Here is a 25,843-nt window from a genome sequence, read left to right as displayed (position 1 = left end):
TTATTTCGTCATTTCTGAAATCCCTGACTTGATTCAGTTCTGGCTACAGTCCAAGTCAAGTGACTCAAGTTCACACCCTTAGTTATATGTATAAACTTTAATGTCATGAATATTACAGTAAATGGCATTTATACCATGACTAGAGACAGTAGCCATCCTTAAACAGGTGGAAAGTTCACTCAGACTGACGTTTTTAAGGAAATCTGAAATGCAGCATAGGTAGATTGAGGGAGAAGAACGCAATAGACAACCCTGAATAATGCAACACTGACATCACTTCAGTAGTTCAAAGCTAGTCATGATTCAAGTAACACACACACACACACACACACACACGATAAGGATGCGTCTCAGGAAGCACTCCGTTGACCGCTGAACAAACATTACAATGTTTGTAACACTGTAAAAACAAAATAACAAAAATGAACCTGCCATAACAGTGACTAAGAGTTGGGTGTCTTTTATGAATTGAAATTGTAAACAGTCCACCATGCAATGAAACCCACTACAGCTTGTGTACAGTGTGATAAATAGTTATCTTCTCCCAAAAATCACTATGAAGACTGCTGGTTAGCGTCGTCCACCACCATGTTTAGACTGTATCAACAAACTATCCAGTAAAACTGGACCACAACAAAGAAATGTGGCTGTACACTAAATAAACTACTTAGCGTGTGTGTGTGGAAGTGACTGTACTGCAGAGTCTAGCAACAGAACAAACAATGCCAACAACTACAGTATCACCTGCAGACATGGTAAAAGCTATACTAATGTGCAACGTCATCCTGAATGGTTTGGAATAAAACCCTGCCAGTGGAAAATGTACAAACAGCATATCATATTTACTGTATAAATAAGCATCTACTATGTTGTCAACATGAAAGTGTTTTCTTGAAGGCAACGATTGGGGAAATTTTGTTTAGTGCTAAAAAAAATATTTGATACCCATTCCATCAATAGCAGTGTCTCAAACTACTCAAGAGTAGCACTGCAACAAATTTTTTTTATTATCGGTTCATCTGCGATGTTTTCGATCAATTGTTTAGAATAAGGAAGAATGTTGAAAATAATCTTGCTATTGCCTATATAATTTGCTCTTTTCTGACTAACAGTCAAAAAAATATTCTAAGCTAAAAAAACAGCAATGTTAAGTATTTGCACTCCATTAACAACTTGTAACAATTTGATTACATTTTTCACCAATCAACGGATCAAATAATTTCAAGACTACTCAAGAGTAATGCCAATCTTTCAGCGCCAAGTGTTTTAAGGACTTCACCCCTCAAAGAAGTTTTATCTTTATACCCATGAAGATGGATGGGATGTTCAAGTGTCCGTCAGTAATGGAAGGCAACGTGGCTTTAGGTCCCAAGGTCCAGTTTTTTGTAAAAGAACTCTACACTACATGAATGTTTCCTCGAGTGACAAGTTTTAAGCAAATTGGAATGAATAAATGTCATTAAATGCGACAAAACCAGGTCAATCATACTATAAATAATGGTGAAAAGTGTGGCATTGTTATAACTTGGACCTATAACTTTGGTACACTTAATGAGACATGTATATGCAGAGTATTGACCCATTGTGAGTATTGGGAAAGAGAAAATGACAACATAAAGGGGAAAAGTAATGCCATTTTGACACTGTGCTCAACTTGATCAAATATTTCAAAACAACGCTCTGTCCGACAATTCCCTTGTACAATGTCATGTACATACCATTTATTAACTCGGATATGACAATAGCTAGCAATGTTGTCCCATCTTGGTGTATGAAAGTCACCCCTCGTCTGTTAAGAAATCTGTAAATATCTGTGTTGCCAAATTCATTTCTCGATCAGGCCTCCATCTTTTAATTTGAAGTAGAAGAACTTCTCTAAGGTGTTGGCACTCTTGCAGTACTCGCTGTCTGGAGGGTTGTACTCGCGACAATTGGTGATGATTCGCTGAAGGTCGGCAATGAAAAGCTTCTTGGTCACGTAGTATCTATTCTTCAGTCTCTCAGTCATGGTCTTAAGGTCTGTGGGGACAAAACAAGAGGAGAAAACAATCAATGTTAATTAATAGTAATTGAATGAATAGCTGGTGTGACAAACCAGAACTAAATGTAATCAGGAAGAAGAAACACTGCTGTCTAATCAAAGACGCTCGCTTGCTCACCGATGGGAAAGCGGATGATCTCGTAGTAATCTGGAGCCTCCGACTTTTTCACTGGTTCCATGAAGGGCCACGCATCAGGATGAGTCTGTTGAAGAGATAAAGTCCAGGTTAGTTTACATCCTGTAGAGTGTGTGTGTGTGTGTGTGTGTGTGTGTGTGTGTGTGTGTTAACAAGTGAACCTTACCTTTATCTGGGCCAGGAGGTTCTTCAACATGTTGTATAACACGTCAGGATCCTTCACCTCTTTCCTGCAAACCGTGGAACGATAAATATGTAAAATATTGACTGTGGAAGAAAAATCGCTTAGGTGTCTTAACAAGGGGAGTGCATTGTAATCCGGGAAAACTGTGGACTTTTAACCTGTTACTGTGACAGAGACACAAGTATTAAATGTTATGTAAAGAATTTGTAAATGTATTTTTTGGCGCTCCCCAGTGGTAGTATCAAAATACACACTGTGGCAGACTGCAACAGCACACAGGTTGCCTTCCACAGCACCAGATGGTTACATCAGCAAGAACACACGCATCTCAACACTACAACATTGATTTGAATAATATATGTTAAAATCTTACCCTTTGTCCTTGTTACTGGGTTTCCAGCCGGTCTCTCCTAGAAAAATAAATAAAAATAAAGACGTAAATACTGATAAAACTGACTTTAGAAAATATTTTTTCATTGTACACAAATCAAACAAACACTCACTTATGCCTGGAATGCTCTCCACTGGGATCTGTCGTACTCCCTCTTTAAAGCAGGTGAGACCTGGGTAAACTTTCCTGATCTGGCTCTGTTTCCTCTCAATCAGCTTCTTAATAATCTGTTATGACATTTAAAATTATGTGATTATTAAAAAACACAAAGATTCACAGCAGAAAACATGTTTTGGCTTAAATGATCACAGCCTCACACACCTCCTTCTGTCTTTTAATGATATGAGAGAGCTCAGTGTAGGGGATTCTCGGGTTCAGCTCACACTCCATGAGGGTCGCTCCCTCGTAGTCTTTGATGTATCCAAGGTACCGACTCTTCGGCACTTTGATGTCTTTGGAAAAGCCCTGCGAGGAAATAAGAAATTACTCAAAGGACAAGGTGGAGCGAGAGGACTGGGGCAGAGCTAATGCACAGGTCATGCCTGCAGTACCTGCTTCTTGAAGTAGCCAATGGCGTACTCGTCAGCGTAAGTGAGGAAATAGAGGATGTTGTGTTTGATGTGGTACTCCTTCAGGTGGTTCATTAGGTGGGTACCGTAGCCCTTACATTAAAAAAAGAGACCAGAGAAAAGAATGTCAAAAATGTGTTGGTTATAAAAGGCATCTCAAAACTTCAAAAAAACTATTAGGATATAGTATTTATGAGCCAGGCAATCTAAATGCAGAAGAGGTGAGGTGTCATAGTATGAAAACTGTTTATTAAGGCAGAAATTAAAGCACTAAAAGAAAAGTTGGTGATTGTCATTATTGTTACAAAGAGTCAGTATGGTGCACCGTGGCTACTTTTGAGAAATGTTTTTTTTTTAGGTATCTTTGACTACCATGTGCAGGAAGTCTTTCTTTTATAACAATTTCATACCTTGTTAGTCTATTTGGACCGCCACAACTCTCAAGAGAGTAAATTGTTATTATGTACCTTAACTTGCTCATTGGATGTGACGGCACAGAAGACGATCTCCGTGAAGCCCTGAGTGGGAAACATCCTAAAACAGATGCCTCCAATGACGCGGCCATCTTTGATGAGGGCTAGGGTCTTGTGCTTCCTGTGAGTGTTTGGAGACGTCAGAACAGTACACAGGCATCCGATGGTGAGGTGCGGTACGAGAACATTTACTTACGGGTCAAACACCAGTCGTGTGATGTACTCTTTGGGCATGCGAGGTAATTGATGAGAGAAGACATTCTGCAGGCCCACCAGCCACATCAGGATCTTCTTGTTAGACTTCTGGGAAAGTGAGTTTCCAATGACGTGGAACTCTATGATTCCCCGCCTCTCCTCCAGCCTGGCAGTCTCATCACGGGCAGCGTTTGGCGTCAGCAGATTAGTCTAGCAACATAAAGATATAAACTGTGAGTACTACAGTCGAAATGGGTAAAATAAGACCTTTGCCTGACTTACCTCCGGTCCAAGCATAGCAGCAGGGTCAGTGATTGTCATCATGACTTCATTGACCAGCTCCATAGGAATATCTCCCATCACACGGATCCGCTTGGCATCCTCCAGGGTCAGCGCCTCCGGAAGTTTACGCTTCTCTCCTGAACAGACGACGACATTACTCAGCTCAAAGCAATGAGAGGAGACAGCTAACAATGATCTTTGAGCCATCAGAGGGTTTTGTTAATCATATCGAGTGATAGACCGATTTTAATCGGCTGGCCGATATTTGCGTTTTTACGTGTATTGGCATTGGCTGCTGTGTTCGCCAATAGTTTTTCTTTTATTTACAGACAGGCGTCCACAGGTAGCTCTGTGTTGCTGGAGATGCTGCAGTTCACGTGCAGACCATGCACTGCCTCTGCCCCACTAGCAGAGTGCTGTGCAGTGGCAGTCTTAAATTACAAATCAAGCACTTTATTTCAGTGGCTACTTTTCAGGTTTATTGTTTTCTTAAATTTAAATGTTTTGACAAAGGACATTTTGTGATGACCTGATTATATCGGTCTTATATGTCAGCAAGCAATGCATCATCAAGGCTTTATTGTAGAGGTTGATGAAAGCCTTTTACCCTTGCACAGTTAACCATATGCAGCGCACCCATCCATATGATGCACATTGCACACATAATTCGGGTGATATGAATGTAAGATGATTGCAGAAGTGACACTGATCTGTGTTTTTGTTTATTATTTTTAAAGAAATGGCAGAGCAGATTCAGAAAACAAATCCATTGTGGCAGGGTATACATTTTTAGGATATAAATTGAGGGAGCAAAAGCAGTATCATCTCCAAATATCGGCTCAAGAAAATCGACAGCCCGTATCGGTCATCGGCTAAGGCTGATGAAAAAAAAAAAAAAAGATATCGGTATCGGCAAAAAAAAAAAAAAAAGTCCATTTCGGTCGATCCCTAATCATAACACCATGTTTGTTGTTTGTTAGGGTTTATTACTATCATCAACCAGTAACGTATGCATGTCATAGAAGTATGTTTGGTGCTTTACAATGGCACAAAATACTCCATTAAGTCTTTCAACTGCATGAGGTGCTTGTGAGGTATCACTGTAGCTCCCGAGAGTCTACTCGAGAGGTCATGGAAACCCAAAGAAGCAGAGCTGACAGACCTGTGATGGGCTCCGCGCCTCCAGTGTCCATGCTGGCCAGAGAGGAGATGCTGCTCAGACCTTTGGGCAGAGCTGGGGAGCCGGACACTGCAGCAGGACTGATCACTGCAATACGTACAGGAAATTCATTACAAACCCTACAACAGGAACTGTGACAGAAGCGACATATATTTACTATCTACAATAGAATAGTTATTATACAATGAGTTTATGTTTGCAACCTTTGTATAATAAATAAGTAAAAAAAGCAATAAAGCTAAACTGTTATAAACAGTATTCAGCAGTATTAAAATAATGCAAATAGCTCATATAAGTATATTTATATTATGTACCTATCTATACTTTTGAATGACTAATTTATTATACCACCTCAATTAGGATTTTGGAGTTGCACGACTGGACTCATTTCTGCACATTTTTATTTGCACTATGCACAAATCATGTATATGACCAACGATATTGTCCTGTTTATAGCTTACACATGCCATTTCTGTGTGTTATCCGTTCTTTATCTGTTCACCCCGTTTCTTCATATGCTGGATTGTGAATTCTCTTCTTAGGGTGAATAAAGTGTTATCTTTTTACCCTAAAACTGAAGAGTTTTTGTAATGGGATGATTTTGCATTGGATATAAACCCGCCTCACCGGTCTGATGTCCCAGCTGTGTGCCGTCAGAGGCCGGCATGGTGAAGTCGGACTCCCAGATTGGTGAATTCTCACCATAGATTTCCTCCTCCAGCATGGACAAGAACCTGATGTCATTCAGCATAAAAAGTTATTTCAAACTTGTTCTTTTGTGCTATGGAATCCAAATGCAGTTTTTTTTTTCTTTCTTACATTAGGACTTGTTATTCCCCATCTTTCAAAATGATTAGTAAGCATTTTTACTACTTTATTTCACAAAATACAGTGTTTCCTTTAGGATTTATTTTTTTACCAATGGGGGCAGGTCTGTCTGAACAACCGCTTATTGTGCTTAGGTGCCCGAATGCAAATCCACAATAACCTTGTCTAGCAGTGCAGTGATGAGCTTTTTTTTAAGCCAATATAAAAATATCTGGTGAAAAGAGATACTTCATTGAATCTACATATTTTTCAGCTTTCATTGAAGCTCAAGGAAATACTATATTAAGAGAGTCTGCTTACTTGGGAAAGTGTGTGAGGATGAGTGTGCGTTTTTCTGGTAGCAGTTTGTCCTTCTCCACTCTGAACTTCTCCAGAAGCTGGCGTCGGGTCACAGTGAAGATGGATTTGAGCAAACTGCGGCCGAACACGTGAGTGGTTTCATAGCGCGGCAGGCTGTCGTTACTCTGGGGCACGTGGCAGTAGCACAGCCACCTGGGAGTTGTAAGGAAAACACTGCTATTGTACAGACTGATATCAGCGTCAAACACAGAAATCTAACAAGTAAAAGCATTTACCTGCTTTCTTTTAACAATAACACACCCACACACCTGGTGTAGTCCACTTTGTATGCTGTCCCATCGTCTTTCTGAGTGCGCTGGCGATACTGCGTTGGTGTCTCCAGCTTCCAGTAATTTAGGCACAAGAGGAACATCTTTGACAGCTCAAACATGGTCTGCCTTTCCTTTGGTGCCAGGTGGCTGAATTTATACTGAACAAAATTCAAAACCCCCTTTGGAGGAAAAGGAAACAAAATATCAAGAAAAAGAGGCAGAGTAAGATGAATTTAGATGAACAGGTTGTGCACACAGGACACCACCTACTGTCAAAAATCAATACAATACTACAGGATACACAATGACAAGGACAGGAGGACAGAAAGCACAAGAAACAAGCATGCCGATCTTCAGAGGCCAGCAGTATAATCCTGTGGCTTTTGCAGTTACTGATAAACATCAGGAACTGACCTGAAGATGGTTTTAGTTTAGTTCACCTGCTCGATGTTGGGCTTTTCAAAGGGTGGACTACCGAGGGATCCCTCTACGACTGGCTGGCTCATCTGCAGGATGCATTTCCTCAGCAGCTAAGGGAAATGGGGTAGAAAAGAAGAACAGTGTGGATTGTTTAAATGTTAAACTGGGCAAAATAATATATCATGCACATGGACTCACATTCATTGGTAGGTCTGTTTTAGGGCTGCACAATATAGTTTTTTTTTTTTTTTTTTTTTTTAAATTGTCATTGGAATATCAACTGGCACAATATACATAATCGAGCAAAAGACTCAGATTTTTTTGTGTTGGTTGAAAGAAAATATCAGCAGAATACTGCACTTTATAATGTAACTGTCAATTCTTTTTCTTAGTGCTGCCTTTTATGTTCAATTCAAAGTTCAATTTGTTCAGTAAAAGAAAGTCGGAAATTATTTCCTTGTATTTGTTTTAAATTCAACAAGCAATTTGTTGTACTTTAGCAGAATACTGACAGCAGCAGAACTGGCTTATCGCAAGTTATATCGTTATCGCAATATTCGAATATCGCACAATTTTCCTCATATCGTGCAGCCCTAGTCTGTTTTACCTGATGTGAGATCTACTTTGGCTTACCTTGAATAGGTAGAAGTAGACCTGTTTGGTGTCAGTGTCCTCCTCTTTGTGTACAGACATGAATAGGTTCTCCACGTCCACCACCATCCCCAACAACCGGTTTATCTCATCCTCAGACACATTCTCCAAGTGGGACACATGATCAGCTGTAAGCAAAGCATTAAATAAAAACAAAAGTCAAAGTACAAACATACAAAGTGTCAAACAACATTGTGAATCAAAAGCCCCTGGAATATAGCTGTATTTTATATTGGGAGAAACTAAGGCTGGGGTGTAGAACGTTTGGTGGAGGTTGGTTAGTTTGTACCCAGAGCATGTCCACAGCTGCGGCACGGCTCGCTCAGGCTGGCTGCTTGCTGTTGCAGGTCCATACGTGTGGCTGAGGGTGGATTTGGGTTTTTCCATCCATTGCACTTGCATGTGTCACTAGCCTGAGAATAAGCACAATATGCTGAACACCAAATAAAGCGAATCAAACAATAACTCAAACTGCTGTTTTTTGTACGACAATGAATGACTAAACAGTTAACTGGTAACATTAATGCTTTCATGAAAGATCTAATGTGAATAATACAAGAGTCAGGGAGGCTAGCTAGTTAGCTAGCTACAAAAGTTAACAATTACGTTAGGACATTTGTTTATGTTTTTATTTGCGGTGCCTTGGCCGTGCTACCATTTCCTACCCAACATCCACTAATGCTAATACTACCCGAGGGGTGCTTTGTTGTGGTGAACTTTGGCTAGCTAAGCTAGCTACCTTGCATGCGGAGAATACGCCAAGTTTCTCAAGCTTTTTTGCCCGTGGGAAAGCTCGGACTTGGGCTTTCTTCTGGCTTGCACGTTGTTGCTGGCTAAGTCCCGGTCTAGCCGGGTCACTATTCGCTGATCCGGAGCCTGTCGCAGCAGTACTGGAACCAGCTGACCCAGTAGACTGGACTTGGAGAAGCCGGGGTTGCAAGGCCTGCGCCGCCGGGTCCGACATCTCCACGCTGCTAAACTGCTCTTCCTCTGCTCCCGTTTACCTCATATGCTGCCTTCAAGTGCTATCGGCAAAAAAGGATTTAAAAGGACGGCACGCAGCAATGTTTCGAAATGGAAATACTATTTTGAGATTTTCCCATTAAAACAGAGGTCTTAAGAATATACATCAGGTATACAAAGACTGCGCACAAGTAATTTTACGCTTGAAACAGACTTTTCAACACAGTATCAATCAACCTTCAAAGTACAAATAACTTAAAAGATGTTTTGGCTTTAACATCCCCAAATGACGTGACCACTACGAAAGAGGCGTCGTTATTATAGAGCGTAATCATACAGCTCCATATTCACGTAATCACTGCAGTCAACACCTCTGCCTAATTTCAAAGTTTTATTTTGAATATCTTCACCGGACGTTTCTCTATGCTAGTATGTCTGCTTTGATTCTCGTGTGTACGTACGTCAGTCTATGGTGGTTGTCTTGTCTAGATAAACTACTTTATGATTTTATCTAGAGGGAAAAGCCCCATTATATAAGTTATTAGAGGCAGTAAAAAACAAGGAGCTCTGGAGGTTCTGGACTTTAATATATTGAATAATACCTTTCAATTCAATAGATTATAGAATTTCTGAAGTCAAAAATCCCAACAGTATCTGGAATGCTTTTCCTGCATACATTTCTTTTTAAAATGTAATTATTCTGTTGACAAAATCCTGATAAAATTAGCTAACTTTCACAAACTGGCCCTTTAACCTGGACACTAGTATACCATCATAACTCCAGTCCTCATAGATACTTTATCTGGAATAATACAGACATTGTGTACACAAATAAATAGCTCATGGTTTGGCAATGGAATTTTGTTAGTTGAACATTTCTTAAATAAGAATGGTAGACCTATGTTACTGTCATGTTCCGAATTCCTTCAAAAATGCCATCATTTTTTATGCTATTCCTGCAGGTTCTCTTCAATTTTTAAGAAATGTGAATTTCACATAGGAAAACATTGTTGTTTTTTTTATAGAAGGAATTGATATTGACAATAAGTCGTGCAGTAACATGCAATATTAGGAATGTTTTGGACTATATTATACTTTCTGTAAAATTATTTTAGTCTTCTGCTGTGATTGTATTCTTGACAAATATTTTATTAATAATAAGGTAAAAGAATTAAGATATTGCATTAAATTTACCCCGCCAAAGAAGTGCCAAACCCTGCTTCAATCGATTTACTGTTGAACTGAAACACTATCACACCTCAATAGACGCTCGTTGTTGCCGCTCGTTGGCTCGAGCCTATTTAAAATCACGAGCGTTCACTGCCCTCCAGTGGTCAAAGTCATAAACTGCAACATATTACATTCGTAAAGTTAGCGTCTATGCAGGCATAATGCCATGCTACCACTTTCGGTTTTACGTTTTCAAAATAAGGTGACCATTCGAAGCAATCGCAAAACAAACTAAAAGGATCATACAATGATTGTGCTATTTCTTTTGCAGTTACCGTCAAAGATTACAGCTATATAATTTTATGTAGAAATGATATCGATAATAATACTGATTTATATTATTTAGAGGTACAGTCAATAAGCATGTTATGTCATGTAGCTAATAATGTCATGTTTATTTTGCTATCAAACAACATGAAGCGCTAACGTCACTACATGTGATGGGTTTCAATAAACAGCCCTGCAATAAATATGACCTTATTACTTACCAGTAGACAGAATATTAGAAACACACGCAGTCACTCTCGCTCTTTGTTGTTGTGTGTCAGTATGGACTGAATAGATCTTCGGTTGTAGGCTACCTATGGGTTGTACACAGAACTGTTGTATTTGAATATTCAAGTGCACTTGAAAGCAACACGCCTCGCCTGTGGCGATTATCGGTAACGTAGTCTGTTGACAGTGTTTTTTTCCACTCTGGTTTAAGCCTAAATATAAATAAACATGATCCCCCAAAAAAATCATCAAAGCAAATGTTCACTGGTGGTTGTTACTATTGTAATAAAGAAAAGGAAAAGATTCAGTCATCAATTTTGGAATATGGTGAAATGATTAAACAGGCATACATAAAAGATACCTTCCCCTTGTTTATTGGTAAAATCATTTTTTTTTCTTCTTTCTCTACCCACCACCTAACAGCAGTGGCTGCTGTGCAGGTACTGTTGTGCTAGTTGAAGATGCCATAACAGGATGACATTATAGTTGAAAACAATCCCTCCCTGATATGAAGAGTAGAAACAAAGAGAGAGAAACAGAAGCTGACAATAACACCTTAATTCACAAAGATGATGAGACAGAACCAGTGCATTTAATACCATATATCTTCAGAGAAAATAATAAAATAAAAAAAAATTAAATATAAAAAAAAAAATCCATCACAAAATAATTAAGGTTGACAAAACATTTTGAAGAGATTGGAAAGATATTGTTTTGACAACTACTGATTGATTATAAACTTGAAAAGTCTAATACAAATACAGCAATTTGTCAATACAGAGCTGTGGTTTTGGTCAAGCAAACACATCTTGCTTTATGTATTTGTCATTGTACACTGATGATTCAAAAACAATACATTAATGCTAAAATGACTTATGGGTGACAATTTTAATAAAGTACTGTTTACTGTATATGGTTTGATAACATAGATGGATGATTGTAAAACCTAAAGGCTTTCAAATCAGACCGAACAGTCTGTCAAAAGAAGTTGAAGTAATAATAATAATAGTGATAACATAAAGTAATAATTCAATCTACACAGCTCTATCAAGAAGGAAATATCTCTCAATTCCTGTTTTCCTGTTACAAACCTTGTCTCTTCATCTTTTCCATGACCCAGGAACAAGACAGAAAAGTCAAGGACTGCTGCATGCACCTGGAGTTTTAACAGTGATGGAAATACTTAAATGTATGGTGCATGGGAGAGCAGGGGTCAGAAGATGAAAGGACAAGGCCAATGAGCCTGTTTTAATTCCTTCCTGTTGCTTTCATTTTATTTCCTCTACACAAATACAGAAAGAAAAGGTGAGCAAGAAGGCCCTATTAAGTGCCATTGGTAATGACTGATTTATTTTGTTCCTTCTTCCATGAATGGGAGCCCCCCCTCCTCCCACTAAGGTGACGTCAAGTGTCCATCATCAATAGAGAGGTCATGGATTGGCAAGTCCTGGGTTTAAAACATGATTCTGTAAATAAGCCTGTGGGTAGATTTCTTGGGTCTGTTGGTTGGTTCAACCGTCAGAGGGGTCTGGCACTTTACTGGCCCATGGACTCGCTTGCCAAACAGTTAATTGGTGCAGTGTTGCTCATAGGGTGGTTGGTCCGACCATGGTTTGGTTTGACCAATGGGGCATTGTTTGACAGCTGGATAATATCTGGTCTGGTTGATCGAAGCTGTAGATTGGTCGGATCAGCTGTCTCGTTGTGTTGGTTAGTTCCCGCCCCCACAGCACTGGCCACTTCTGCCCTGCGGCGCAGCTTCCTGCAGGTCCACGCCGCCTCTGGTTCGTCCACCAGCGGCTGCTCCACCCTGAGGCTCGTTCTTGGGAAGCTTTTTGGCTGTTTGGGGTCAAAAGCATAATGAATTCATTTCTGAACTACGAGCAACATGGCAAGAAAAAAAATAAATAAATAAAAATAAAATAAAGACTCCTTTCCTTATTGATTATTCTGCCAATTATATTCTCAACATTTTTGCCTTTAAAACGTAACAAAATACTGAAAGAAAATTCATTACACGTCTCGTTTTATTTGCCCAAAGTCCAAAACACAAATATATTTAGTCTACTGTATTGCAGGACAAGCAGCAAATTTGCACGTTTGACAATCTGGAACCATTAAACGTTTGTTATTTTTACCTGAGAATTAATTTAAAAAGAGCTGAATTAGAAACAGAAAATTAATCGGTAACCATTTTGATACTCGATAAATCATTTCAGTATTTTTTTAGGCAAACACTCTGGTCCTAGCATCTGAAATGTGAGGCTAGGTTGTTTTTTTCTGGTCTTGCATTACAGTTATGTGAATTTCTTTGGCTTTTGGACTGATGATCAGAAAATATAAAAAAAGGTATTTGAAGATGCCACCTTGAGCTCTGGGAAATGACATTCCTGATATTTATAAACAGTAGGATTAATCAAGAAAATAATCACCAGATTAATCAATGATGAAAATAATAGTTAGTTGCAGCCTTAGAGTTTTTTTGTGCAAACATTAACGGATTATCAAGATAGCTGCAGATCTATTTTCAGTTGATGGCCTAACAGACCAATTCTTGCAGGATTGCAGGAGAGTTAAATGTGTCGAGCACTTACCTATAGCCATAAAAATCTCATTGACATTCATAGCAGTCTTGGCTGAAGTCTCCATGAAGAGCAAACTATTGTCATCTGCATATGCTTGTGCTTCCTAAAATAAAGAAATACAACACAGCAACCGACAAATGGACATCTTATATTATTTGTTAAGGTTTTAATTAAAGAATTGTAAATTTCAATATAAATCTCTCTTTACCTGGAAATCTATGGCTCTCTTGTTGGCCAGGTCGGATTTGTTTCCTGCCAGTGCAATAACAATATTCGGGCTGGCTTGTCGCTGGAGCTCCTTCACCCAGTTCTTTGCACGTGTGAATGTATCCTTTAAAAAAAAAAAAAAAAAAACCCGAGACACTATGCTTTTAAACTTTAAATCCCCGATGCAAATATATATATATGGGCTGTCAATCGATTAAAAAAAATTAACTAATTAATTGCACAATTTGCTGTAATTAATCGCGATTAATCGCTTTTTAAAATTGAGACTGAAGCTTATAATAATGGATATTTAAATGCTAAATCATTTAACTTTGCAAATATGAAGAAAAAAACAAACAAGGAAAGGTTCTGCTAAGTTCAGAATGTTTAATATCTTTCAGAACAACAGCAGCAACAATTTTAGTCCTGCTGAAGGCTGCTGGAAACGGCTAGAAACTGTCTGACTTGAGAGCAGATTTTTGTCACCGTCCCCGGCTGCTGTCGCCTGCTCTCGTCTACTTTACAGGCGAGGCGCAGTTCATCTCCAACGAGCCGAGAGTTCAGTCAGTGGCAGGACAGTCGGGACTCGCCCGGAAATGGCGAGGGGAGTGAGGTGACTAGTCTCTCAAAATCTGACGAAAATCTTCTAAACTGACCTTTGTTGAGCTGAAATGAAGACAGATTCAGCAAATGCGCAGCCTATTTCTCGCTTAAAATGTTCTCAGAAACATGTTTCAGTGAATTATCTTAGTACAATATGAGATCGTATTCTGAAAGGCCGCCATGACAGTCTGGCTCTCAATATCCGGAGAAAACAAACCCATGTGACGCGTTCGTCCAATCAGCTGCCGGTTTTCATTACTTGGGCAACAATACAGAGTAGCGCCGCCTGCTGTTATGGAGACGTATTACGTTTCTCAGCCGCCACATGAAGTAAACAAACACAGCTGCGTTAATTTAGTTAATTTTTTTTAACGAGTTAAATATTAAAAAATGAACGCAAAAATTTACGCGTTAATTTTGACAGCCCTAATATATATATATAAATAAAAAGAGTTAAAAGAACAAAGGTCTGGAGCTTTCTCTTGAATTAACAATCATCAACCCAAAACAGAAGACAAGGGTCGGCGAACAAATGACATAAGACTGTCTCGGCTGATCCTGTCCTGTTACCGTCCATGTTACTTACTGTGTTGGTGATATCGTAGACCACGATGGCGGCCTGGGCTCCCCTGTAGTACATGGGTGCCAAGCTGTGATACCGTTCCTGTCCTGCAGTGTCCCAGATCTCAAACTTGACTGTTGTATCATCCAAACATACCGTCTGTGTGAGGAAGGCAGCTAGAAAGAACATAGAATATAAATAAAAAAAATGTATGTATGTATGTATGTATGTATGTATGTATGTATGTATGTATGTATGTATGTATGTATGTATGTATGTATGTATATATATATATATATATATATATATATATATATATATATATAAATAAGAAAGAATACTAGAGCAGAAAAATCACAATTTACAGGGCTGAAGTGTAATAATTAAACTTCAACATGCAGTGATTAAGACCACGATGAAACAAGGGGAATGTTACTCACTGAAATTGGAAATTTAAATTGCATTCAGGGAGTTATGGTGCTATATCAACCATCGTCAGATGGGCAAGATTGTTCAGCAGCATTATTAGTTTGGCTGGAACAGAAACAACTTAACCCCTTCAGAACTGACTGGAACTACAAATCACAGCATGATGAAGAAAACGTGCCAGGAAGAGGAAATAATACGTAAGTGTGTAAGTGTCATGGAAATACACAAACGAGAAAAAAGGATCACGTGTGTACAGTAAAAAACGTACTGTAGCACATACCGAGCACTGCAGGCACAACTTGCTTACTCAGCCGACTGTCATATGAGGAAACTGTGCACTCACTTGCACATCCTTTAAAGCTTTGTAATCTTTGACCAGGAATGCAGCTGACCACAAGATTCAGTAGAATAGAAAACATGCTGACTCGTTGCGAGTCTTTAGTTGGTGTAAGCACTGGGCATCCTGTGCTTACATCCTAAGACCACATTACTCATAATTTGAGAAATGTTGGTTTGACGTAAAACGGAAAAGAAAATTACACATAAAATAAGACTCTTCAGAGTGTTGAGGCTGTGGTAGGCCAGTGGGAAAGTAATGAGTAATGAAATAATGAACAAGCCCAGTCTCCGAAGTGGAAGAAGCTCTAGTGGAAACCTGTCACAGTTGTTTTTCCAGCTGGACGGAGGATTTGCACTTTACATACCAGTTAAAAGTTTACTCCTGCATAGCCCTCAAGCTCTAGCCACTACTATGTTCCAGCGATAACCAAACTCTTCCCATTCATTCTGAATGGGGGTACTGCGTTTAGGCTGTGGTGTTTGGGGGATGCAAGGGGGAGCCGGAAAAAACTGCAGCGAAAAAGTGAGACAGGATTTAACTTTTGGAGAAACTAGTGACCAACACACAAATGGGCTATCTAAGGGCCACTTCCACCGCCGCACAGACCGTGAATTGACAAATCACCGGATCGCTTTCTCTGGTCTGAATGGGCACTTAACCCCACCACTTTGCAAAATGTAAAATTTACAAACAGATTACAACAGTCTTGCTTTAACATGTAATAATACTGTTTCACCAGCTCCGCTGATCTGCAGGAGGTCCAGGAAATCCCCATTGTTGTCTCAATTCCTTCCTGTTTCAAATAACTTCACTCCTCAGAGTCAAATTACTTGAAACAGAGGAGTCCACTTTCAGTTCATGTCCAAAAACACTCAATGTGCTTCTGCAAAATCAACACCGCTGTCTGCCATGTATGAGGAGCTTGGTGGCTCACGGGAGAGAGGTAATCAGCTGCAAATAACTGATTCTGCCACTCCTCCTCCTGCACAGGCAACAGAAAAGACCAAGACCAACAAGCAAGCAGTTCCTCTGCACTGGTAGGAACATGTTTTTTTCTGATTCAGCCTTCATGTTGAAAATATTTGTGAGTACAATATAGAGATTCTATACAGCCACATGATGCATTTATGACGATGATAGATTAATAACAAATTGGAAATGAATATGCACGTTCTGTAATATCAATTTGAAATCATTTCATTGATTATATCCATCAATCCCTCTGAGCTGCAGCTACAGCTAAAGAGATGTACAGCTACGATGCCATTAAAGCGTGACGGAGAGCAGGAACAACTCTGGGAATCCCCAAACCCTCACCTCCAATGGTGCTCTCCTGGTACTCGTGGAACTGGCCTTTAACAAAGCGCAGCACCAAGCTGGACTTTCCCACCGCCGATTCCCCCAACAGCACTAGCTTAAACTGGCAGATCTTGTTGCTTGCTGCAGTGCCGTTGGTCCGTGCTGGTCCGCCTCGCCCCGCCATAGCGCTGTGTCGAAAATCGGGAGAAAGATGAAGAAGCCGGGAGAAGACTGAGGAAGTCTGGTTGGCTTCAGGCTTGGTGCAGGGGCTGGTGAGGCTGAGCTATACAGGGGGTGGGGGTGGGGGGGAGGGTAAGTTCAGTTCAGGCAGCTAGATGAGCCAGAGGAAGAGAAGTCCTCACCAGTGGGAGCTGGAAGACACAAAACATTCAGTATGTAAAGCTTTACTCCAAACAGAAAACAGGCTTTCTAATAAAACAACCATGTTATTTGCTAAATATTAAAGCCAGTGTTTTAATTTAAGTTGCCAATACGACTAGTGAATCAAGTAAAATATAGAGCAGCTGTAAAATATATCTGCACTAAATCTTTTGTTTTGGTCAAGCATACCATCAGGCAATTTAGAGTTTGGGTTGTTGACACAGAAACATGCATCACCCTGGGGCTGGGCCTCCAGATAAAGAGGGTTTTATTGAACCATGCTTAGTATAAACAAGCGCTGGAGGAGAACACTTATCTTCTCATAAGTCTTCTCATCACGCTCCCACATGTCCACGGTGCACTAACACCATGGAATAAAATTCGTACTTGTGTTTATAATGCAGCATAACTGCTTAAAAGAATACACAGGAAGAATAAACACATTTTTAAATAAATAAAATACATAATGTATAATACATGCAATACTAATATACAAATAAAAAGTGGATCAGGAGAATCAATGGTGAAAATGCACAGAAGTAGGTGTAGATTATGTAAAACCAAAATTGAAGAAATGACAAACCACCCCCCCCTCCCCTCTCCGACCAACTCAACCCTTTTGTTCCGGTGAGTCATCTCTGAACAGTTATCTGGCCAGTTTGAAGCCATGACTATAAAGTGTTAAGATCTCTGTAGCTGTTTCCATGTAGCGATACTAAAACCAGATAATGAAACTAACATTAATCGGCAGTCAAAAATCTAATATTTTTAAAAGGTGCAATATGTAATATTGTATGTAATACTGGCAGCTAGCGGTTAAAATTGTTACTTCACTACCAATTCAAAATACTGGAGAGTCGTCTCCCCCGCCCCCTCCTGCTCAGACTCGAAGTTCACGGGGGTGGCCCAAGGGGGTAAGCTTCGCTTCAGAACTCGAGCCATCTATGGCGCCATTTTGTTGCTAACTGGCCATCACCTCCTGTTAGCATTCCGCTGACCGCCTTTTTTTTTTTTACGTCACTTGACTGCGAATAACTTTACATCTGAAGCGTTTAAAGACTCTATTTGTCCGTTGTTTAGTTCCAAAGAAACACAACAATGTATAAAAGGCTTCATTACCTTGTACCTCACGTTATGGCTCCGTAGCAGACGTTTTTGTAAAAATAAGCTAACGATTGTGTCATAACCAAGTGACTTACTGTCGCATAGTAGAGGAATTACCGTATAGTACAGGAGAAGCTCGCAGGCAGTTTCGACTTAAATGAGATGTTTAGGTTTAATTACTAATGTTAACTAGCATGTAAGTGATCAATAATTAGCCTGTGCCCATGTTATCTCCTTACATACACCTACAGTCTCCGTATCTGTAAGATTGGGAATGATTGAGATTTCTCTTGGCACAGCTACCAGAAGACTTACAACTTTCAGACACGTTGCTCACGTCACATTCTCTCAGTTGGAGGCTGCGCAGTAAAGCTGGCCATCACCGGAAAAGTGCTTCTAATAGCCTTCACTGGTCTCCGTCCAGAGCAACGGGGTCTATTGGTCCATTATATACTGTCTATGGGGTGGCCAGGCTGAGACCGCAGCATTCACAACAACGTTGCTAGACGCTTTTCTTACATAGCCAGACGTTACTCCACAGCACAGCGGAGTAGCTAACGGTAGATGCTGGCTATATTGACAGTCATAAAAGCCCGTGCTCACGCTGAGCTCTGTAACCAACTGACAGACACACTTTTTCGGCTTAAAATTACAGTATGAACCGCTAAAAACACAACAACCTCACTGTCCTCTCCACACGCCAGTCAGGCACACTTCCTCGGCTTAAAATTACAATACGAAACGCTAAAAATACCACTACCTTGCCGACGGAACACACTTCATTGGCTTAGAATTACGGCAACAATCGCTAAACACACTGCAAACTCACAGTCCTCTCTTTCCGATTTACAGCCCCCCTCTCATGGTTTAAAATAACTCACCGTTGTCGGCTCCAGCCGCTAAACTACACGTTGTAAACAGCCATGGGCTGCATGCCTGGTCCTCCCGGTAACGTTAACAGTTAGCATGGCGGCGTTAGCCAGGTCCAGTCGGGATCACTTTACTGGCTGTCTCAATTGTTTTTGCGAGTAACCAACTTGGGTACTCTAGCTATATAATTCAATGTGAGTACACAAATGTTGAAATGACAAAAAATGCCCATCCCTAGTAGCTGTGATAAATTAGCCTGAAGCTAATGCTTACCTGTTCAGGAGAAAATAAGCCAACTCTGCGTCGTTTTGGGATCTAAGCTGTCTTCATCTTTCAAATACATCTCCAATATTTACCAGGGGGTTGTTACGTCTCTGGTCACGCAACTGTTAGAAACATGCTGTTTTCTTTTTTTATGTCATGTAGAATCTATCTCCGTTGATCCTGTTCGTTTGTTTGCTGCTTTCATGGCTGTACTACCGTTACAGCTGTAGCGTGCTGGGTTTACGTTTTTACAGGTATATCTGGCAACCCGGCCTGCCTGTCAAACTGGGCCGTTGATAACAACACACAGATCAAAACATAAACATAAATTCCGTCACGGAATGTAAATTTCAAAAAGAAAAAATACTGACATTAGCATTGTTGTCAGAAAAGGTAGTATTTCAGTTTAACATGTTTCCTTAATATCTGATGAGGCATTGGTGTCATTTTGGGATTTATTACAGTACAAATATTACATATTGGACCTTTAACACTGCAACTTCCTGGGAGAACAGTTTGTTTTGCAAGCAAGTGGCATTAATAAAACGTTAACTATGTTATTGTGGATTTTAGACAGTTTTCAATCGTACTACAAGGAATCTATAACACAGAGGTAGACTTTAAAGTTTTAAAATGATTTTGTCCAGCCTAATTTGGCCCAAATAAGCCACACAACTTCACGTGATAAACAGCATACGAAGAGAGTAAAAATAAACCAATGATTTATTCTCTTGACTTTGGCCTGCATTGCATATTTGAAACCCTGCCTAATCTTTTTTTCTTTCAGTAGGGTGATACACATGAGGTCAGCCAGCTTGTGCTTGGTCAAAGGACAGGAAACACAACTCAGCCAAAAGCAGGAAGTGAAGATTGCAGAAGACATTTTACTTCTGAGCACATGAACACTTGGGATAGCCTCAGCTTTGTCACTAGGATAACTTAACGCAGAAACACAATGCGTACTGAAAACAAGTAGGTGGTTAGACTATTCCTAAGTGAGAAGAGAAATGTCGAGAATAAGGAAAACGTCAAAAGTAATAACGTCACAGCTGATAGTCTTTACAGTTTGGTTGTGCTAGGCTTTTTTTCCTCAGCTCGTTGCTGAGCCAGACTTAAGCTTCAGCATGTGACAGGAGATCATTGCTCCGTCCATAAAATATTCACAACTGGCATGCTTCATTCGACAGAGTACCAACCATACTACATAGGTTGATCATAGGAACACATTTCAACTGTGCAGGTCTACATCTACCAGTAGGTTTTGCAGCATTAGTTTAATTTCAGAAATCATTGTCACAGAGCATCATGGGAAATAAAAATAAATAATAAAAAAGTAAAATGTAAGAATAAGTTGCGTGTGTTATGATTAAAGATATAGTCTAATTTCAGCAGGTTACCAAATTGGTTTACTTTTGATATAGAGTTTAGGAAGGCTGCATGGTAGTACAGCTGTATCCAACTACAGCAGACTGATAAGCAGTGCACTTAAGGTCTCACTCTACTCTTTAACCCTTGTGTTGACTTTGGGTCAAATTGACCTGTTTTCAATTTTTGTTTTAGATCAGAAAATATGGGACGTAGAAATAAGTGCTGAAAATGTGTAGAAGAAAAATTTAACAATTTAAAACATTGGAAAAAGCAAAAACAAACTGAAAAAAAAAAAAAAAAAAAAAAAAAAGAGTCAAAAAGTTTTTTTCAAGGTTGACGGGAAGACAACGCAAGGGTTAAACAGCAGACACACACAGACACCATCACAAGGCATGAAAGAGCAGAGGGAATCCTTCACAGCGACAGCAGAGTTGGAGAAGGAATAAAGACACTCTGTTCGCTGGGTCAAACAGACAGTCTGTCCTCATTTGACTGCAAGCAGCAGAGACTATGAGCTCGCACCTGTGCAAAATCCTCACAAGAGAAGGAGAGGGTAATGGACTGGGTTTGTGGAAACAGACATATAATCTAGCTAGTAATCAAATCTAGCCTGATAGCTTTTCTTGAACAGAGAAGGTGCAGAAGAATAACATTTTGGGAACAATACGATGGAATTCAAGTCATGCATGCTTTCATGTTTTCTTTTGTAAAAAAGTAAGCCTTCATTGCACATTGACAGTTTTTACAAATTGTAAATTTCGTTGGCTATATGAAACTACTGATTTGGAAGGTTTGGGTGAGACAGGTGGATAGATCTATATTAACAAGCAGGCCTTAGGAATAGCTTTTGTTATAGAGCACAGGTACTACATATATAAGACTTATTTTTTCAGTTTTGGTAAAAATACTGTGCTGCAGCCATTCACAGGAGGAATGCAGTGAAGGAAGGTTTCAAAGACAAAGTAGCCAACGCAAAACAGACCTGTGTGTGTCCTGGGCTCAAGATTTGTTATTGCTACCAAGTACCAACAGAAACTATTTATAGGAAAATAAACAATTATTGTGTCTAATTCTATACCCACAGTCTTCTTCCTACTAATTGATGTTGTAGTAACTGTTAAGTGCCAAAATGGTAGCATCAATGCCAAAGGTAGAAGAGGCTGTCTAGCTTGCAATCAGAGGCTCTTGCACTGAGACAGTCCTGTACACATCTTAAGCTGCCTGCGACGGATGCTTTGATGGCATCCCTAATGGGCTCTGAGGACTTCCACGGGGAAGTGGGTCAAAGAGAGACAGTGGCACATGGGTCAGCAAAAGGGGGGAGGAGAAAATGCAGGAGAAAGGGGCAAACTAGAGGGACAGCCTGTGAAATATTCATAGTGGCCTCGTGTATTAATCATTAATGATAGCAATAAAGTAATGTCATACTTCTCAGTAACAGATACAAGTTCATGTTCAAACATGCGTTGTACTACAAACTTCAGCAAAATGGTTAGGCCTGAGTTTTAGTAAACAGTTTCCTAGAGTGTTTTTATGCCTCCAGTTTCAAAGAAAAGAAACATTTTATATGGCATTTGCATAGTCAGTCTGAAACTGGTGTGCTTCGAATATTTAGACAAAGTTTGGATTCTTCTTTTTATCCTTAGCATGAACATGAAAGTTCATTTTCAGTTTTCAATCAACAGCACTAGATTAGACAGGGCCTATTTTTTTGCAATAGTTAAAGAGGAAGGGAAATACCTAGTTAATGCAACTTAAAATCTATGACATGATACGTTTTATGCAAAGAACTTAGCAACTGATTACAGAAAATAAAATACTTTGCAGTAAACTTAACACTGTGCCAACATGTAATGAAAAAATCTGAACTCATTGACACATAAAATGTAGTAGTCAAACAACCTTTGCGGCTGGCGTCACTGTACCAGTTTCAAGAACACAAGCAGGCTCACTTCATTTGAAGGGTGGGGTCCTGGAAGAACTGGTGGTGTCTGATATGAGGAGCTGCATCACCATCCTCCTTTTGTCTACTATGCCAAATGGTCAGACTCTAGCCTGGAAGTAGCAAATTTCCATACAGGGAAGCCATGTATTCTACGTAAGCAAGTTCAGGTTTCTAATAAAGAATGGCTTTGGAAACAGTGACAGGGAAACTGGGGACATAACACAGGAAGAGCAAACATGATACTCATCACTAGCAGTTAGCAAGGCCAATAGGAAATCACAGGAACTTCCTTTTCCCGTGACCTGTGTGTGAAAAGCTCTATAACCAAGCAGAAAAATATAGCTATCCATAGGTCCTGCACCTCCCTGAAATCACAGTAAAACATAAAAAACTAACTAATACATTTAAAAACATTTACTCACTAACTAAAATAAGTACCATGTTACATAATTGCTCACCATATGATTCATTAATCTTATAGTATTGGCTGAGTCTTGCACAGTTTTTCTAAACATGGCATTTAAAAAAAGACAAAAGAAAATTATCCCTTTATGCATTTAAATCTAAGTGCAATCTAGTTTTAATTAAAATAAAAGTCGATCTTTACCCGTGCATGCATTCCAAGATATGGCCTTTGTCCCCTTCAGTAGTTTTTGGTGAATCATAAAAAAAAAAAAAAAAAAAAAACGTGCTTCAGAATTTGCTCCTTTCTGAAGATATAAAAAATGTAGGTTGTGGCCTAGTTGATGGCAGCTCAACACCACCGACTTAAATACACATATTCCTACCATAATACACTTTAAGAAATTGAAACACATTACTTCAACAGTACTGACCTACAACTTTAGAAGGTGCTGAAACATAGCCTGGGTAAAAGCCAGGCATGTCCTAAATAAACCCTAATATTATGATGGGGAGTGGGGGGAAAGTCACAGTCATTCTTTCATGGCTGGTTTGTCAAGATGTGTCACCACTTTAGAAGGACAAGGTCCATACGCCATAAACCTAATAAGAGCACAAGAAAGTAACTGCAATTCCCTTTTCTGTCTCAAAGGTCCAAACTCTGTTCCCCTTATTCAGCCATAAACAGGAGCTACAAAGATACATGCATGCGTGAATATATTTGCTGTTAAATGCAAAGAGACACACATGCAGACACACAGACAATAGCATCAGCAAAGTAAATTGGCAGAACTACAACACAAATGCTGTCAGCAGTAATGACATCTTTATGACACTTAGGCTAATGGGTGAATGTACAAGCTGTGAGAGAAACTGTGAACCCTATTAACTACCTTAGATGAGTCATTAAGTTAAAGATTCATTGATATACACTTAAAATGCATCATTTTAAAAGGGAGTTAAAAGCTATCAAACCACCTTTTTAAAAGTAGTAGATTTACTTGAGGAAAACAAGTGGCTTGACAGTTATCTGCGACTAGCTTTAGCAGAGTGATAAACTGACTTATATATAATATAATATATATATATATATATAATTATTTTTTTATTAGCAACTGCTGTAACGTAGCTGGCTAACCAAAATGTACAACGTAGCTATGATGGATGGTAAGGGTAAGATATAGCGAGCTAGTCATGGAAATAAAATGGATATAGCTAGCTAGTTAACGTTAGCTATGATCCCCGGTCAAAATAATGCGCCCATCTTCAATAACCGTAGCATAACACAGACTGCTAACTTACTAAGGTCAACTAGCTAACATCAGAAATTGACATTATTGCATGCTTAGCACTAGCTTGCTAGCCTGAATTGTCGCCAAAAAACGAAGTGTTAACTCTTGAAATTAAAACTTGCATTCTGAAAAGCGTTAGCAAGGTTAGCGGCTATAGCCAGCCGTCGAAAACGTCATTAGACAACTTTCTTGTTTCACAGCCCCACGTCGTCAGCTGTTTGACATTTGACTTGTTATTGTGTCTGCTGCTGGCATAAACATATGTCATAGCTATGCTTCTTAGCAAATGTTCGTGCCAAGCCTTTTTGGACATGGTTTGTGGTCTCCCAGGGTTAGAAACTCGTAGACCCGTAGCCTCTTTCTCGATCCTGTCTGATGGACATGTCGACTGAACCCGGACTTTGCTGAACGGTTGACCAAAATGTGACAGAGCGTGTCTAAATACGGTGAACGGCTAACTAGTCGACGAATAAGTCTTACATGCGTTAAGTGTTCCTCTTTACCCCCATATTCTATAATTTTAAGTTGTCTGACTTACAATACTTTTTCGTCTTTCGCTGGTCTCATCGGCGGCGTCTGTCTTCTTCTTCTTCTGAGGCTCTGGCCTTTCCTTCCGGTTAGCGATTTTTCCGGGAACGTCCCACTTTTTGTCAACGGCTGTCTGACCAATGACAAAAGCAGTCTACACAAGACACCGCTTCTGCAGTACGAAGGAGGCGTGCAGACTGTCTTCATTTCAGATTTACAAATATTGCAAGTCATCAATTTGCTGTGAATGCTTAGTTTCAACATAATCAATAATCAGATTTATGTTTAAAATTAAATCTAAACACTGCAAACAGCCTTTTAAAGCATCAGAACTAAAAAAAAGTTTTTCTATAATTACTTATAGCCTACACAATTTTAAGTTTAATTTAATTCAAAGTTGAATTTGAATACAGTGGTGGAATAACTAAGTAGGCCTACACATTTCAAGTACTGCACTACTACATTTTGGAGACAAATATTGTCTATGCAACATTAATGTGTAACACTAATTATAATCCAGTAATAAAACATATGATTTTGAAATGGGCCATTCTGTTTTTTTTTTGGTGCTTTAGGTATATTTTGATGCTAATACTCATGTACTTTCACTAAGCAAGATTTTGAGTCCAGGACTTTTACTTGTAACAAAGTATTTGTACCCAGATCCCTTTCCAGTTTCTCACCTAATAGTTTCTTCAATTCAGTTGTATTTATCATGCCTGGTTGCATGCAGTGAAACGAAATATAACATTTCGTTTCACTGCTTTGCAGATGACGTCCAGATCTATTTACCTTTAAATACCAAATTGAATTCTATTGAAGCTCTGAGTAATTGTCTACGTGAAATAAAAGATTGGATGTCATTACATTTCTTACACTTAAATGACAGAAAAACTGAAATTATAACTTTTGGGGAGCATGATATCTCAGATTTAAATAGTGCTCTTGGCCTATTACTCTCTAACTACAGCCCATGTGTAAAAAGTCTTGGAGTTATTATTGATAGTTTGTTTAA

At 39.4% G+C, this 25,843-nt stretch overlaps 2 protein-coding genes across 2 annotated transcripts; both read right to left on the bottom strand.

Moving 5' to 3' along the window:
- Positions 1-78: 78 nt before the first annotated feature.
- Positions 79-9,215, bottom strand: kat2a (K(lysine) acetyltransferase 2A). Its single transcript, XM_028600342.1, has 18 exons — positions 8,701-9,215; positions 8,251-8,374; positions 7,944-8,089; positions 7,331-7,420; positions 6,888-7,069; positions 6,580-6,771; positions 6,079-6,185; positions 5,434-5,538; positions 4,272-4,408; positions 3,991-4,199; positions 3,789-3,915; positions 3,304-3,414; positions 3,074-3,217; positions 2,865-2,979; positions 2,735-2,771; positions 2,344-2,407; positions 2,160-2,244; positions 79-2,019 (listed from the first exon to the last, which is right to left on the bottom strand). Exons 1-18 carry the CDS (start codon positions 8,923-8,925, stop codon positions 1,826-1,828), a joined length of 2,394 nt encoding a protein of 797 aa, XP_028456143.1. The 5' UTR covers positions 8,926-9,215; the 3' UTR covers positions 79-1,825.
- Positions 9,216-11,000: 1,785 nt separating this feature from the next.
- On the bottom strand, positions 11,001-24,940 carry rab5c (RAB5C, member RAS oncogene family). Its single transcript, XM_028600005.1, has 6 exons — positions 24,839-24,940; positions 16,693-17,045; positions 14,631-14,782; positions 13,443-13,565; positions 13,244-13,337; positions 11,001-12,488 (listed from the first exon to the last, which is right to left on the bottom strand). Exons 2-6 carry the CDS (start codon positions 16,856-16,858, stop codon positions 12,361-12,363), a joined length of 663 nt encoding a protein of 220 aa, XP_028455806.1. The 5' UTR covers positions 16,859-17,045; positions 24,839-24,940; the 3' UTR covers positions 11,001-12,360.
- Positions 24,941-25,843: the final 903 nt, after the last annotated feature.

Source organism: Perca flavescens, chromosome 15 (assembly GCF_004354835.1).
Source record: "Perca flavescens isolate YP-PL-M2 chromosome 15, PFLA_1.0, whole genome shotgun sequence".
Lineage (NCBI taxonomy): Eukaryota > Metazoa > Chordata > Actinopteri > Perciformes > Percidae > Perca > Perca flavescens.
Note: the sequence above shows the minus strand (reverse complement) of the source record. Positions and strands in the feature narration are given on the sequence as shown.

Bases quoted from the DNA above. Each gene is read 5' to 3' on its own strand.
- rab5c (XM_028600005.1), bottom strand. From the start codon at position 16,858: ATGGCGGGGCGAGGCGGACCAGCACGGACCAACGGCACTGCAGCAAGC. The intron at 13,338-13,442 runs GTAAAGAGAGAT...TCTTTATTTTAG, and splicing joins AGAGAGCCATAGATTTCCAG to GAAGCACAAGCATATGCAGA. The intron at 12,489-13,243 runs GTAAGTGCTCGA...GACCCCAAACAG, and splicing joins TGAGATTTTTATGGCTATAG to CCAAAAAGCTTCCCAAGAAC.
- kat2a (XM_028600342.1), bottom strand. From the start codon at position 8,925: ATGTCGGACCCGGCGGCGCAGGCCTTGCAACCCCGGCTTCTCCAAGTC. The intron at 5,539-6,078 runs GTGAGGCGGGTT...TACGTATTGCAG, and splicing joins ACAGCTGGGACATCAGACCG to TGATCAGTCCTGCTGCAGTG. The intron at 3,218-3,303 runs GTACTGCAGGCA...ATTTCCTCGCAG, and splicing joins TTGGCTACTTCAAGAAGCAG to GGCTTTTCCAAAGACATCAA.